The 17,610-nt window shown below is 39.5% G+C and overlaps 2 protein-coding genes across 4 annotated transcripts in view; one reads left to right on the forward strand and one right to left on the reverse strand.

Moving 5' to 3' along the window:
• The window catches only part of LOC121871518, a 50,591-nt gene extending 48,354 nt beyond the window's left edge, over nucleotides 1–2,237 (reverse strand). Inside the window, exon 1 of one of the 2 annotated variants that reach the window (XM_042373931.1) lies at nucleotides 1,787–2,237. In XM_042373931.1, the coding sequence (XP_042229865.1) occupies nucleotides 1,787–2,131 (345 nt within the window). In that variant the 5' untranslated portion in view covers nucleotides 2,132–2,237. The remainder of the gene's footprint in view (nucleotides 1–1,786) is intronic. The other variant, XM_042373930.1, reaches the window with a different exon arrangement.
• A 6,608-nt stretch (nucleotides 2,238–8,845) lies between these two features.
• Nucleotides 8,846–17,610, forward strand: part of LOC121871519 (solute carrier family 15 member 4-like) — a 54,844-nt gene continuing 46,079 nt past the window's right edge. Inside the window, exons 1-2 of one of the 2 annotated variants that reach the window (XM_042373932.1) lie at nucleotides 8,846–8,959; nucleotides 14,173–14,313. In XM_042373932.1, coding sequence (XP_042229866.1) covers nucleotides 14,271–14,313 — 43 coding nt within the window. In that variant the 5' untranslated portion in view covers nucleotides 8,846–8,959; nucleotides 14,173–14,270. The remainder of the gene's footprint in view (nucleotides 8,960–14,172; nucleotides 14,314–17,610) is intronic. The other variant, XM_042373933.1, reaches the window with a different exon arrangement.

The following is a 17,610-nucleotide window of genomic DNA, read 5'->3' on the forward strand; positions in this document are numbered from 1 at the left end:
AACTGTTATGTAAGGTTATTCAATTTCATGTACAGTACAGTATAAATTTACATTAAAAAATATTTGCCGTCAAACATATGCCTAAAGACCTCTCCTCAAGGCAATGATGAACTCTTCTGTTATTCATGGGAAGTTGCGAGCCTAAATAAACTGTTTCAATATCAATATCTCTTGTATACAGTACTGTAATACTCTATGTAATCTCCCACAAAGCCTTACAACACTTCACCTCCAAACAACCCCACACACATGCATACAACCATAAGTAGGAAATACATGCATGGACACCCAAGCAAATATAACTATATAAACACACATCAACGTTTTGCATATGCCTGCCATACCTATATCCTGTGCCTGCCAAAATTTTTTGCTCTACCTCCCTCTATAAAGATGATTGTAGAGTTCCATGGTTGGCATCTACTGAATCTTTACATATTTTAATACGAGAAGCAAAATACAGTACTGTAGGAAAATTAAAAGTAAAATTTAGTGTCAGTCATCCGTATCTTTAGATATCCGAACTAATAATAATGATAATAATAATTAACGGTTTATTGAAAGAGCTTGGCAGCCAGAAGGCTGAAAATATACAGTTACATATCTGGGGAATGGGTTTCGAATTACAAATAATATACAAATAACATAAGTGATATAAATAAGATATATAATAACTAGATGGAGAAAAGCTCAAACTACAGGGCATTTCAACATAGTGACAGTGCAAGAAGTAGTATTTACTGGGAGTGAATACACTGGTTTATTACAAGTTATTGATAATTTTTACAATGGTTGGGACTGGGCTGTTCTTATAGCGATCAGTTCGTGCACGTATGGGCTGGATGCGGTTGTGGTGTCGAACAGCAATTCTCGGGCTAGGGATCTCAAGTGGTAGTAGGAGCCAGTGTCAAGGATGGTGTAGAAGCTTCTTACCAAATTTGCAGATGAGGTCGTGGTGATGGACAGATATGAAGGTCAAAATCATTCAAAACACACAAAAAAAACATAAAATAAACATAGTTTGGAAATCTAACCTAACCTAATCTATTTCCTAAGATTCCCCAGATGACCGAAACTAAAATACAGTAATAATAAATTAACATTAAAGAGAAAACTGCAAAAATTATAAGACTACCAATAAGAGGTCATAACACTGGCATCAGGAGAGGTAATACTGAAGGAAATGGCTAACACTAAGAGGAGTTGTTCTAGTTTGTTCATTTTTTCCACAGATGTTCTTTGGATGATAGTAATAAAAATTATACAACTTTTGATTTAAATTTTAGTTTTTTTTTTTTTTAGTTCTCTATCTACAATCATAAATCAGCTGTAGTGGGCAGGACATGAAGGATGTCTATGTGCTCTATACGCAAAGAAATTATTAACATAAATATGGAGCCAAAAAATCTGTCGTGTTAGCACGTAGCCGTCTGCTCTGTTTACACTTGGTTCGAGTGTACTCGAACCTCCACAAAAAATCGTAAAATTACAACATGACGCTTCGAGAAACTTACTTTTAATGGGACCAGATATCAAAGTACTTTCTGTTTAATATGACGAGGGGGTCTGGTCCCCATATAGGAAGTTAGGTTAGGTTTCTTTGGTTGGTTAGGTAAAGTTCTATTGGGTTTTGTGCATTGTCGTATAATTTTCTTTACTTACTATCATCCAAAGAATAAATGTGGAAAAATTAACTAAATCGAACAACGCGTTCTGATGTTTACCATCTGCTCCAGAATTTCCTCTGGAGGTCACATAATAGATATCAAAATATTAGCACACTGACCTGGAACATAAGTCTACATGCCAGGTCAGGGTCGGAGATCGCCTGGGTCCTGTTCCTGTAGTAGTCGACGAAGTACTGGCGAGGTAGTAACATCAATGTGCCGTAGATTCCCGTGTGACTCACATTACCTCCGAGGCTAGTCACGTTTCCGAAGATAAAGCCTTCTGTTAGTTCTCTTTCATGCGGCGTCGTCTTTTGGAAGCCAAATTTAGTCAAAAAATGAAAAAATTCGTCATCGGTTCGCCATATTCCCTTAACGTGCAGGCTGTGGCAGTTGCGTATTATACATAAAATTATCGTAATCACGGCCGTAATTCTATTACTGCTCGTTTTTCCAAACTGCATTATTTTTTGTTGAAAATAAAATTTACAAATCCAAACATCACAAGACCTGATACAACACCACAACACACCACCGTCACTACAGATCGACTGGTCTGTTTCAACACAAATTTGATCAAGTCTAAATTATCGTACTAAGTTTCTATAATTGTCGTTTTCTTATAAATTGTCGTACACCCCATACATAAGCCATAAGAAAACACGATTTTGTATATACAAAGCAACTTGTGTGACAATATATGTTTCACAGTATAAACTCATCAAAGAATTTATATAGCTGTGTTCTTGCCAGCAAACCTGTATGTGCCAAGTCCTCATGTATGTGTCAGTGTGGATAGGTTATCCATATTATAACCGTCTCAGGTCTAGTGCTAGACCGATTATATTAACATAGACAAGATATGCTTCTTACTGATGATAAGTGGATCAGCTGTACCCATGACTGATATGTAATGTTGGGCTTTTCCTGTGAGTCCTAAAACATTCGTGTGTACGTTCAGATGCTTTAATGACCATGTTCCAAAACCCGGTTTGGATTATCATATATTTATGTAATTACATGTATGGTCTACATTATATCGTATATCTTATGTAGATGGCAATTTACCATATGTTTATGATAGTTATCGTACACTAACCACATTTCATTTCAACATTTTCTTATTTAATCCTCTTTTTTTTGTTACCTACAGTACTAGGAAAAGAAATATGTTTTACAAATACTCATAATTTGCATATGGTGTTAAATACACATTACCTACGAAATGTTGACATTAACTATATATTATCTTTTGAGACTCTTATTCGTCATTTTGATTACGGGTATAATCAACAGATGTCACAATAAACCGTGGGCCAAGTTTTATTAATTGTTTATCCTCTTCACCACTGATCGACTCGTTAGCCGCTTGAGCGATCGGTTACGTCTCTGTTACCCACTGTTGGCAAGTACTGGGCAGGCACCGGCTCCTGAATGTACCTGAACCTGCTCAAGTGTTGGTCAAGTGTGGTCTTGAAAGAGCTCACACTCGGTGCCGTCACAACACTTTCTGGTAGATTGTTCCAAGGGTTCACAACTCTCACCCCGAAAAAGTTTGTAGAAGACTACATAAAAGTTCATGCTTATTCACACTAGATGGTGATAACATAAATATAATTATCTTAAATTAATGTAAAATACGTCTCGTTCCAAAAGAAAAATAAATACTTCGATGATTTGTGATAAACTTTAGAGCATACACTTGAACACTATATTATTGAATGTGACACTGTCAAAGACTTCAGGACACCTGTCTTATTGTATCATGAACTTTGTAATTACTACATTGAATCAGGGGTGCTTGAGGACATTCTTGCTGTTTATCCCAAATTTGCTCGCCCACACTGATTAGTCTTCAATTAGAATATGACGTCCAATGTATATGAACAACTGTCCTGCATGGCAGTGAACAGTGACATCACCCACAAGACTCTGACCTACTGTATATATAATGCTAATGAATATGATGTATTTCTTTGTGTATGAACCTCTGTCCTGCATGGCAGTGAACAGTGACATCACCCACATGAATCTGACCTCTATATACTGTTAATGAATATGATGTATTTCTTTGTGTATGAACCTCTGTCCTGCGTGGCAGTGAGAAGTGATACCACCTCAGTGTCAAGACCTGACTGAACTACTCAGAATAGGCAAATTGTACTCCAAGCTTTGTCAATAAATTTGTTAAACTAAACTAAGATGATTCCGTAAGAAAGAAAACAATACACTCCAGTTAAATGCACAGCGAATAATTTATATTAACCTAATATTATTGAAAAAACAATTAGTTAACAACTCTCACTCCGAAAAGGTTTGCCCTCACAGCTCCGCCTACCAGATAGGAGGAGGCGAGCGCCGTGTAAATAATGACATTTCTAACCACACCCTGCAAATTACAGTGTACTTAGCAAATGCTGCAGCTTCTGAGAATAGGGGGGGGCGGGGTTACTACTAAGAGCAGAGATGTTACCGAGAACAAATTCTGGCTTGAATGTCATGTTCACTAATACTGGCACGTTTCTTGATAAGAGAGGAGTTTGAAACACTACTGAAGGTACACCAACCAGATATTGTGGGAGTTGTATAACTGTTGTACAAGAACAGGAGAATCGACCCAGAGGAATGTGAGTTCAGTATTGCTGGATATGACTCATTTACAAACCTTTCTCAAGAAACTTGCAAGAGGGGTGTGGTTATCTATGCTAGGCAAGTCCTTAGAGCCAGCCAGGCGAGGGTACAGGGAGAGGATGTTTTGAAGAGTCCAAGTGGTGTAAAATTAAACTAAATGGAAGGGAATTACTTATTGTCGGGTGTATCTACAGATCCCCAAACTGTGGCCCACTAAATCAAAGGAACTTAAGAGCCTTAATAGACAATGCGGCGATGCTCAACCCTAGCCACCTCCTTATCATGGGGGACTTTAACTATGGCGACATCGGCTGGAGAAACGAGTTCACCCCAAGTGACTTGAATAACCCTGCTACTCTTTTTGTAGAAACTCTGAGAGATAATTTTCTGTTCCAACATGTTAGAGACCCGATACATTACAGAGGGGAGCAAACACCCAAGCCACTAGACCTCATCATAACAAACGAGGAGGGTATGGTGGCCAAACTGGAACACCTTGCCCCAGTTGGCACCAGTCACCATATAGTGCTGTCATTCAGATTTAACTGTTACCTAGTTCAAGATAAGGCCAGGCCAAGGTGCAAATATTACAGGGGAAATTACAACGGGATGAGGGAAGAGATGAGGGGTATCCGGCCTGATTCATTAAGGCACAAGAACGCAGACACTACGCTGAGTATCATAACTAGTAAAGTGACCCATTTGATCGATAAATACATACCCAAGACCAAACCCAGTGCCTCTAGGCATACGAGGAGATCCCTACACGTGAACCATGCGGCGGTCTACAAAGTTAAGAAGAAAACCCAGAAATTCAAGACGTGGGTTGGGTCAAATGATGAGCAGGACAGGAGGATGTATGCAAGAGCCAGAAACCAAGCAAAGATAGAATGTAGAAGGGCTGAAAAGGAGTTCCAGAGGCTGGTTGCAAGCGAGGTCAAGTCAAACCCAAAGGCGTTTTACCGCTATGCAAAGTCGAAATTAAAAACGCGAATAGGAGTATCAGACCTGAGGCTTGAAGATGGTAGTTACGCAGATTCTGATCAGGATAAAGCTGAGGCATTGAACAGCTTCTTTTCCTCGGTGTTCACAAGAGAGGATGCGATTAACCTTCTTTCGTTTGAGGACAGACGGTTCGACACAGCACTGACCCACATTGTGTTCACAGAAGAGGGTATTAGAAATAAACTGTCAAAGCTAAAGGTCCATAAGAGTCCCGACCCTGACATGGTGCATCCTAGAGTGCTAAAAGAGTTGAGCAACGAGCTTGCCGGGCCTCTGAAGATCCTGCTTTGTAAATGCCTGGATGAACGAAAGGTCCCCAGTGAATGGAAAGTGGCTTATGTGAGTCCTATCTTCAAGAAGGGCGATCGTCACTCCACGAACCGCGATAGACAGGTGAGCCTGACCAGCATAATATGTAAAGTACTTGAGAGTATTATCAGAGATGCCGCGATGGAACATCTACTACGAAACAACCTTGTAAAGGATTGCCAACACGGTTTTATGCCGGGGCGCTCCTGCTTAACGCAATTGCTCAAGGTATTGGATATTAGGACCCATATTCTGGAACGGGGTGGTAATATCGACAATATTTACCTAGATTTTGCCAAGGCTTTCGACAGTGTACCCCGCGAAAGGCTGAAAATCAAACTGGAAGGGTACGGAATTCGGGGAAATGTCCTAGCGTGGATAGAAGACTTTCTACATGACCGCAATTAGTGTGTGGTGATTAATGGCACGAAATCATCATCCGTACCTGTCACAAGCGGGGTACCACAGGGCAGTGTGTTGGGCCCGCTGTTGTTTGTTTGTTTCATAAATGACATGCCTGACGTTGTACACTCCTCCATACAAATGTTTGCCGATGACCCCAAGTTATTTCGAGAAATCAAGAACCAAGCGGACTGTGAAGAGCTGCAGAAGGATCTCTGTGAACTCCAAGAATGGTCGAAGAAATGGCTGCTGAGATTAAATGTCACGAAGTAAGAGAGGATGCACCTGGGGCGTACCAACGGTAAGGAGGCGTATCATATGTCCCAACGGGATGAAGAAACTGCACTATTTGAGACTGAATGTGAGAAGGACCTAGGTGTGTATGTTGACAATGAGCTGAAGTTCTCGGGCCATCGCGAGAAGAAGGTAAATCAGGTAAATAAATTATTGGGTCTTATAAGGTCGTCCAGATATCTAGACGGTCCGTCCCTCGTAACGATCTTCAAGAGTGAAGAGCTTCCTCATCTGGAGTACTGTCACCCCGTCTGGTCCCCGAGATATGCTAGGGACTGTCAGTTGGTTGAAAATGTTCAATCGAGGGCCACCAGACTGGTGCCTGCCCTTCGGCACCTCAGCTACCCTGAGAGATTGGAGCGCCTGAACTTGCCTAGCTTATACTACAGACGGGCAAGGGATGACCTAATAGAGGTGTATAAGCATCTCAAGGGGCACTACTCAGTCGAGTGTCCTTACTTGGAACTGGCGGACGCTCGCCCCACGAGGGGTCACAGCTCAAGACTGAAGAAGAGGCAAGTCCAGAAAACTGTGAGGGCAAACTTTGTCGGAGTGAGAGTTGTGAAATCTTGGAACAATCTACCAGAAAGTGTTGTGACGGCACCGAGTGTGAGCTCTTTCAAGACAAGACTTGACCAACACTGGAGCGGGTCCAGGTACATTCAGGAGCCGGTGCATGCCCAGTACTTGCCAACACTGCGTAACAGAGACGTGACCGATCGCCCAAGCTGCTAACGAGCCGATCTTTTGGTGAAGAGGATAAAAGAAAATGAAAAGTAATGAGAGACGTGACCGATCGCCCAAGCGGCTAACGAGCCGATCAGTGGTGAAGAGGATAAAAGTAAAAAAGTAAAAAAGTGACCGATCGCCCAAGCGGCTAACGAGCCGATCTTTTGGTGAAGAGGACAAAAGAAAATGAAAAGTAATGAGAGACGTGACCGATCGCCCAAGCGGCTAACGAGCCGATCAGTGGTGAAGAGGATAAAAGAAAATTAGCTAGTTGCTCAAGTTTATTGTCTCTATTAGCTCCACCAAAGGCTGATTTAAGGTCTATGAAGGCTGTTTGTGTCTTATTTTTTGAGTGAACAAGATATTCTGCAAAGCATGTCTGTGTGCTGCGCCCGGGCATGAACCCATACAGATTAGGGGCCAGTTTGTCTTTGACTTGAAACATGAAACGGTTGAGAACAACTCTGTCAAGGACTTTATACATACAGGATGTGAGTGAAATAGCCCTGAAGTTTGGAGAGTTAGCTTTAGGGATTGGTATTATGTTTCCTTGAGTCCATGTCTTTGGCAGAATACCCTGTGTGAGGCTCATTTGATACAGGTCAAGCAGTGGATGGTTAAGGATCTCATTTAACAATCTCAGGGTGTTATAGGTTATACCATCCTCACCATGGGAGGATGATTCACCTTTTGTTAGTGCTGTTGTTAGTTCGTGGTGCGTTATAGGAAACTGGTCGGTAAGGTCTGGTGAGGAACAGGCTATTTCAATATTGAAACCCCTAATAATGTGTGTGGCTTTAAGATAATGCTGAATGTCAGGAGGCAGGGAAGTGATTTGTGACACACTAGACCATTGGTCTAATAGCATGTCAGCATATTCTGCAGGGCTATGATGGAGTTGGACTGGGGTGACACATCTGATGGGGGGCAGACTTAATTTTGTGATTGGGTATAACCTAGTAGACATTAATGTCAAAGCTAAGGTCATCTCAGACCACCTAGTCAGTGATCATTATGCAATACTTACTGAATACAATGTTGCTGATGTCAAGTGTGAACCCCATCCTAAGCTCAGAATTAACATCCCAGATAATCTTAAAACTGCATTTTAAGGCCTATATCCACAGATGGTATGCTAGATATACACCTGGGTCAGTGGATGAATTTTGCAGTGATCTTGTAAATGTCATTACCACATAGTTATTATACCACCTGGATTAAGTCAAGGAGGAAGGGGGGCAGCACTAAACCGCCTCTGTGGACACATAACCCTATCCTCATCAAAGGAGGGAAGGTAGAACAACTTGCCAACACTTACAGTATAAGCAAAATAAAACTAGTGATAACCTCTTGGCATTCCTTAAAGCTAACCAAGCATTTTGCGAGAAAACAATTACGTGTCGCCAAAAGAACTCTAAAAAGAATATTTTTCATGTTTTATGTAAAAAAGGGAAGATAATACATTCCAATAAATTGCACCGTAGGTTAGCGGCTTGGGCTGTCGGTCACGTTTCTGTTATTAACTGTTGGTAAGTACTGGACATGATGTACTGGTTTCTGAATGTAGCTGTACCTGAGCCGGTGTTGGTCAAGTGACTCAAGTCTTGATTGACCTCACACCATATCGTCACAACACTCTGTCATATCGTTCGTAAAGTTTACAATTCTAACTCCAAAAAAGTTTGCCCTGACAATTTTCTGAACTTGTGGCTTCTTCAACTTTGAGCATATTATAATGAAATTTTATAACAGCTTCCCGTATCATTTCTTGTTCGTGTTATCTTAGACCATTGATACATGATCTTGGTGTAATAAGCGAGGTGTTCCCCAGGAGTAAACAACTGAGACGTCACACTCACGGGGTCTCGAGTGTTGGGGTGACATCACTCTTGCGTTTATTCGAAGCTCTACTTCTGTTTCCTGTGAGTTTTTCCTAATCTAACCCATAAAGACGTGCTAAGTGTTTCTGTGTCAATTTTTGGGGTTGTGGGGCCGGCGTTAACTCTTAAAGCTGCCGGTGGGGACACACTGGCAACAGCATGTACACCAAAGAAATTACAGTATTTAATTAGATTCTCTTAAATTTTGATAGTGATAAGTCAGAATGATATGAAGAACTTAAGTTGTGTTAAGTGGTATGACTTTTATTTATTTATGGCAAAGAATTACTAGTTTGATCACTGATAAGTCGATTATTTCACAATTGCTTCAAGATGCTGTAATCATTAGATGAAAAGGAAGTACCCTATATAGGTTCATTGACATTCCTTGATACAGGCGGTAATGTATGAGAACACCAGTACCACAAGAAGGAATTGTTCGATTTCCTCCATTTTCGGTATTATATTTTAAGTCGTGCGGCAAATTTTATTGTTTTAAGTTTTGGAATCAGTAAGTAGTTTAGCCATTTCTAAGACACTTTTCATCTATAGCCTATTCGTTGAAATTTATATTTTTCAAGTATTTTGACCGATAAAATTGCCAACAATATTACTTGTTCAAAGTGGGCAGGACTTTGAAGTAGAGGGAAAATGTGGGGTAAAATGCTAAAAAAATAAAGTAGTTATTGATCGGCGCTGAACAACTCGTACTCAAGAAAATCGTACCCATCAGAACATGTCAAGTTGTACCCAATTATAAGATAACTCGTCCCCAATTTACGAGACAGTCCCTATATATACAGTACTGGGCATACTATACGAAGATCCGTATCAAGAACAACAAAGCTGAGAATTTACAACACAATAATACGTTCAGTTCTTATTTACGGTTGTCAATCATGGGATACATTTCTGCAAATTTGTGAGCCTCATTTCTGATATGCAACCATTCTAGCATGCCTCTGGAAAAGTGTTGCCGTTAACATGCTGCTTTCGTTGTCTAATTGTGGTTAATTTGTATTCTGCAGTACTCCATAAAGTCTGTGATTCCATCTCAAAAAAATAAAAGCGTGAGTTGGGTACGAGTTATCTCGTGAGTTGGGTACGAGTTATCTCGTGAGTTGGGTACGAGTTATCTTAGGTATAAGTTGGCGTGGGTACGAGTTAACTTTTTTGAGAGAAATTTATCTTGGGTATGAGTTGTCTTGGGTACGAGATGACCCTAATCCGTTATTGATAACTGACCCGCAGTCGATTTTTCATAGAAATCGATAATTAAAACACCGCAATTTCGCTATGTTGTATAGTGGACACTGTCGTAGTTTGTGCAAATGTTATAAAAAGTGATTATATCTAAATTAAACCTAACCTGACCTTAGTTGATATGAAAAACAAGCAACAGAAGCATTGTTAGGAGACCTCACCAACCTATCCAAACAAACACACCTAATCTTACCTAACTTCCTAGCCCTCTCCCCCCCCCCCTAGGATATTAATCAGAAAGATATTATTATGATATGGTGTAATTTTAAATTTTTTGTGGATGTGAGGGCAGCCGCCCATATCAAACGGGACATAAGCATACACTAAGCATCAGTGTTGATCCAGCCCCGGCTGTTTACATCCTGGGATGAATCATCACCACCACATTACCGCTGAGAAGACAAGGTAGTGCGCGCCTAGGCGCCTAATTATCTGCCGAACGAAGCATTTGCACAAGAAATGATTACCATATCAGAACTGACTGATGAAAATAGAGTAAGAAAATAAACAGCAAAACAAATAACTCATCGGCGGGTCAGTCGTCAATATTAACCCAAAATAAGACCAAACAAACCTTTGAAAACCTTACCTAATGCTTCCTAACTTGTAAAAATGTGAAGAATCAATTTCCAGTTTATGGATTCCTCCTCATCGGAGCACTGAAAACAACACGAACACATACTAAAAGCCGAAAACAACACCATCACCTACTAAACACCGAAAAGATGAATACGGTAAACTTTTTATAGTTTTAGGATTTTTAAAGGTTAGGAAATATTAGGTCAGGTTTTCAAAAGTTTGTCTAGTGTTTTTGGTTTTGTTTTATCCCACATTTTCCCTCAACTTCAAAGCCCTGCTGGTCAATTTATAATAGTAGCCAGGTTTCGATTTTTACATAAAAAATACGTGGTTTTCGAGTTAAGCCCCCTCCCCCGTGACAGGGATGAGAGAAGGACCTAACCTAACCCAACCTAAATAACGGAATTCAGAACCTGGCTACTATCCTAAATTGACCACCTGAGGAGCAGATGCATCATGAGGGAGGGGGCTTAACACAAAAACAGGCGGTTAGCACCAGAAACGAATGTCAGATTCTTTCAAATCACAACAAGAACCAAGGAAAAACCAATATTTTATGGAAAAATCGAAACCTGGCTACTATTATAAATTGACTGCCCTGCCCACTTCAAACATGTAATATTGTTGGTAATTTTATCGGTTAAAATAATAAAAAAAAATATAAACTTCCGATGGAAATGCTGTAGAAGAAAAGTGTCTTGGAAATGTCTAAACTACTGATTCCAAAACTTAAAATTCTATATTTGCTGGATGACCGAAATGATGCATTTACCTTTTAAGTTGAAGTTAGGTTGAAATTGTGGTTTTCTGATGGCTTTTTATGTGTTTTGAAGGACTTCCAAATTCTTGGTGCAAGACTGAAATGATAATTTTACCATTTTATCCACATGTTCTTAGCATTATACAGGGTGTCTACTGGTCTGAAAAAGCCAGGGAATTTTATGGAAATTTAGTTCAATTTCAAAATACTGTACAGTACGTACTGTTATTTTGACAGTAAGCTTACCATAAATTAATGATGCACTATAAAATAGGTAAATAATTAAACTTTTAGGAACAAATTCCTGTAAATACTGTAGTCCACTCCAATAACTGAATTGTTTGTGTACCTCTCATATATCATGTTAGCAATCAAATAACCAAATATTACAGGTTATATCTACTAATTCTGCAGTGAATATTGTCAGAGATGAATTGTTCTTATAATTAACTGACTTTATTTCAGCGGATTATTCCACATATTTATCATACGTCATATAGGTGGATCAGGAGTGTGATTTCATGGTTTTGCCGTATTTCTGGCCTTTTTGGAACGTCCAGATCGACCCACGTGAATCGTGCAAATCCGAGGAGAAAAATATGGAGGGGGGATCAAGGTCTTTGCCGATGCTCATCACTAGGCCTAATGATCATCCTGATCATAGCTGGTTAAATAATATACAGCTGCTCCCCGACTTACGACGGGGTTAGGGACCCAAATCCAGGTCGTAAGTCCGAATGGTCGTAAGTCCGACATAAAAAAAAAATTCATTTTTTTTAATAAAAAATCTACAATGAAATACAGTACAGTGAAAGTAATAAATAATGAGGAATGGATACAGTGTGACTGAGCACTTACCTTTAATGTAGTCAGCTGAATGCACATGGGGACCCCATAATTTTTTAATTATACATGGAGACTACATTAACTGGAAACATTTCGGTATAGAAAATGCGTGTGTCATTTGAAAAAAAAAAATGGTCACAACTGCGGCGGCCGTAAGTCCAAGCAGTCGTAAGTCGGGGACTACCTGTAGTCAGTTCGGTAGCCGATGGGAAAAAAAAATTGATAGGCAAGTGACCTACAATACGTATTGAGACCCAACAGTACTTTCTGTTTAATATTATGGTCGGTCCCCTGGCTTGGAATTTATATTGGGTTAGGTGGGATTCATTGGTTGGTTAAGTCAGGTTCTATTAGGTTTTAGTAAATGTCGCTTGTTTTATAATGATAAGAACATCCTTGGAAAAAATTAACAAAATCGAACAACTCCTTCTGGTGGTAGTTGTGTTCTCAGACATTACCATATTTTTAACCTTTTTACAAGTTAGGTAAGGTTTTCAAAGGATTGTTTGGTGTTCTTTTTAGTATTTTACCCACAATTTCCCTTTACTGTTCACTTTGAACAACCAATATTGTTGGTAATTGAAGAAGTCTTATCGGTTAAAATACTCAAAAAATATAAATTTGCACCGGAAATGTAATAGAAAATAGTTTTGTTTTGTTTTTGCTTTCTCCAAGTATAAATAGAAATATGAAATTTCATGTTCTGATTATTTGTGAGAGTATTTTCTCATTATTATATATTTGTATGTATTTTGTGTGTGTTTATCTACACACACACACACACACACACACATATTTACAATACAGGTAAAGGAAATTACTGTCTCTAGAACGAATGGCACCCTGTACCAACCGCAAAAATGCCGGCAACTTTAAAGCTACCCACTGACTTTCTTGGGTAAATCCAGAGTGTCATCCATGAATAATAAAGGACCACAAAATAAAAATCCACAAATTTGGGAGCCCCTGTATCAGAATACTGTACATGACTTTTCCATCCTAATTTAACATCAAGTAGAAGAAGGAAAACATGAATAAGAGAAAAAGAAAACCTAACCTAACCTAACCTATCTTCATATAATAAAGGTTGGTAAAGTAATTGTTAAACTTGAGAATGGTAAACATGGGCTGGCACCAACTACAGTATAGCTACTGTAGCTGTACAGTACAGTACTGTATTCGTATAAAAAACAATGTGGTAATTGCCACTCTATATAATTTTTAATGTTCATTAAGTGCATAGTCATTGTTGATTTTAATAAATAATTTTTAAACAAATATTTTCTATAACATTTTGAGCTTATTGTTATCCAAATTAATGCAAAATAACAAAAACAGTAACTACAGTAATATTGTAGCTTTCTTTCAGCCATAATTATGATATTTAGCACTTTATGTAAAAAAAAAAGTTGTTTGCTACCTTCCTAGTACAGTGTTACAACACTAGGGACAAAAATTGAGAAATGAATCCTGTACAAGTGCAGTAGGTACTGTACTGTACCGGTATGTATATCAAAGTATGAAAATTTTCAAGTGAAGTTTATGAACTAGCTGTGATATTTGGGAATGTTGTTATTTTAGTAAAATTTAGAGTGAGTATTTGATTGGTGGTAGTGAAAAACTGTGAATATTGTACATATTGTTACAGGCTATTTGTCTTAGAAATTTCTGTTTTGGGAACTTTGATTTCTTAGTCTCTTCAAAGCACTGTACATAATTTATCTGTATTGAATTATATAAAGGGACTTTATGAATTAATTTGGAGTTGTATTGAGTATTGTACTGTATTACAAACTATTCCTTCCAGGATTTGTTGTGGTTTAAGGTGCCGTAGCTACTTGAAAGGCACAAGTCTGGCATTAGCCAGGACGTGTATTCTTTATTCTAGCAGTGTCAGTGTGTGCCATGCCGACTGAGCGAACTCCTCTCTTGCCTCGACATCCCTCAGGTAGCATATTTTGAGAAACTTTCATTTCCAACAGCCACTCAAAAACGTTCAAGGACAGTAGGTATCATTTTACAGTGCAGTACAGTAAACCACAGTTGTACTGAAACTGTTATCAAGATTATATTAATGAGGGGCAACACAAACATCAACAAATTAATGTAATGTGTCACCATTGTTTGTTTGAGTGGCTGTCAGAAAAGGAAGTCTTGATAGTACTTTACACTGATGATCAATATTACAGTTCATTGCATGTGTAGAATTGTACCTTGTTTGTCCTCAAGTAGCATATTGGTGTCTAACAGCACAGTAGAGTATTTACAGTACAGGTACTGTATTGTGGTTTGGTGCATGTAAGTCCTTACACTATTCACAACATTCTAATTCTTCACTTTTCCATGTCTAAGAAATTTTTCCTTCATATAGGGTAGTGCTTTTGAAAAATTCAGAAAAGATACAGGTATTTTTTTTATTTTAACCCCTTGGCTACAAATGGGCCTCTGTGCTGAATAAAATCGTCAGGCATTAGCCAAATTAAATCTTTAAAGTGGCATCCAGTATAGGTTGGACCTCGCTAATCTGGGAAGCTTGGGACCAGATTTGTTCCAGATTAGCGAAAATTCCAAACCACCAAAGCCGAAGTAAAAAAAAAAAAAGAAGCAGCAAAATAATGCATAAAATGTACTACGTATTACTGGTACCAATACAACTTACATTAGCATAAATCTAGCCCAGGCTTACTGGACCTCTATGACAAAGTGTACACAGTCCATGAACCCACACCATATTCTGCACACAAGGCCCTGACCAATGTACCACGGTCTAATTTCTTTAGTATAGATGCCTTTTCTAAAATAGTTAATGTCGCATGCTTATGTTTTACCACATTACAGCCACTTCCACTGCTTGCTGGTGTCTTAGGAGGCATATTTAGGGGTAAATTATAAGTATTTAAAGGTAAAATAGTGGCATCAGCCACTAGAAGTGAGCTATGACAGATGTAAACTAAAGACAGGCAGATTCAATCACCGTCCCAAACCACTGAAGCTGCCGGACTGTCGGATCTGGATTAGCGGGGTCCAACCTGAAGTGAATGGGTTGATGGGTGTTTTTGTGCTTCACTAATTTAGGGCCAAAATATTTGTTTAAACATATGTTAACAGCTGCTCTGTTTGGATACAGTAAATCCTCGCTTAAGGTCATGATTCCGTTCCTGACAACAGCGACGTTAACGGAAACAACGTTAATGGAGTCAATTTTCCTCATAAGAAATAGATAAAACACGGAAGTTACGTTCCCCAGCCTCCCTTTGCCCCATAAAATACATTATATATACAGGAATTCAATGGCATTTTTATAGAAAATATAAATGAACTAAATCATTTTGTATTGTACTCACTGAAGGAGGGAGGTGGTGTAGCGAGTGTGTGGTGGGTAGTGGAGCAGAGGAGGAGGGTGGCGAGTCACTGAGACCCGATGGGTGGCTCCTCCCGCTCTGACTGGGGTTCCTCCGTTGCTGTTTGCTCCTCCTCATTAGAAGGCTGTTGTGAAGATGCTGCTTCTACCTTCCGGTGACAAAAAAAATAATGCAGAGTTGATTGCTTAGTGCTCCTCTTCTTTTTGTCCTTGTAGATCTCATAGCAACTAAGAGTTTCCTCCATGTTGCGTACAATCTTTGAGCTACGTTCTCTGTTTGGGTCTTCATCAATGAAGATTTGAGGCGTTGCGTGGAAAAACTAGCACAAGCACCATTCTCATTTTTTGTCAGGAAATGCATTCAAAGTTTGCAACATTCAGAAATTGATAACATGGAAATTATTATAGTTAGAGTGTTGCAGTTTGTTTCAAATTGAAGCTGGATGTTTGTAAATTATGCAAATAATTTTTTGCAGCAATACTATTAACCTCACCTAACCAAAAATAATGTTTCCTTAATGTTTTGTTATAAAAACTCAGGTAAATGTTTTTGTTTTACAATCATGATTATCATAATAAAAATACATCCTAAATTGGTTTTCCACTGTGGGAGGCTACACTATCATCAGGCTCTGGGACGCCGACTCTCTAGGTGGCTTCCGAGAATAAAACATTACTGAAGAGAAGCCTCCAATCGACATAGAGGGCTCAGGCTGGGCCTCAACACCATCAACGTAGGCACTATCACTTGATATTGTTGTGTAGTGACAATACACAACCGCAAACAATGATATTAATGAAGAAAAGCACTCTCCCTTAGTACGAGATGCACTTCCTCAGCACTCAAGTCTCAAGACAAGGACTGAAAAAAGGTGCGCCACCAGCCCTGTCCCGCATGCAGTTCTGCTTGCTGATTGGCTGCCTCCACCATAAAACTCCCTTTTTACCCTCACCCCCACTCCAAACCCACAAACACACTTACAACTTTGTGACATAAAGCCGTATGTTTCACACAAATAATTTGGCGGATGTACTATATTCACCACACAAAGATGGTCAAAAGCTAGGTTTTTGTCTATGGTCTTTTAACTATATGGTCAGTGGCATTTTCCACTTCATCCATCACCTCATGAAAATATGGTGTTTTAAGAACCGCTTGCAGTCATAAACATGATTGTGGCTTGGGTGGCGCTTGTGCTAGTTTTTCCACGCAACGCCTAATTTGCATTCCTTGCTGGATCATGTCGAACACTTCTGCCATCCTCTTGGTAGTTAGCGTTCGTTGTGGCTCTTCTTCTTCATCATCGTCTTTAGCGGCACTGTGTTCTGTTAGCAGTTGCAGATCTTCATTAGTAAGCTCTTCTGTATGGGATGCCAGGACTTGCTCAATATCCTCAGATTCCAACTCATGAAAGCCTGCCTGTCTAGCCAAGCTGAGGATATCCATATTCACAGATTGGACTAAGTCTGTGAATCCCGTAAAACAGTTAACGCACTCGGGCCATAACTTACGCCACAGGCAACTTTCTGAAACTGCTTCCCATGCCTTGCCAATGTTGTTGATTGCATGAGAAATGTTGCAAGGCCCACCAATATTCTCGGTTCATAGGTTTATTTTCTCCGTCGGTAGCCTTGAGCAGTTGGTCCTTGGTACGCCGTAAATAATACACCTTGAATGCGGTGATAACGCCTTGGTCCATTGGCTGCATCAGTGTTGTCATGTTGGGAGGCAGGAAGACAACTCGAACATTGTCATGTAAGTCGTCGAGACAGGGAGGATGCACTGGAGCATTGTCAATGACAAGAAGAATTTTGAAGTCCAGGTTCTCCTTGGTACAATAATCCTTCAGTGCAAGGACGGCGTACACAGTGAACCACTGACTA

This window comes from Homarus americanus, unplaced genomic scaffold (assembly GCF_018991925.1).
Source record: "Homarus americanus isolate GMGI-L3 unplaced genomic scaffold, GMGI_Hamer_2.0 scaffold45698, whole genome shotgun sequence".
Lineage (NCBI taxonomy): Eukaryota > Metazoa > Arthropoda > Malacostraca > Decapoda > Nephropidae > Homarus > Homarus americanus.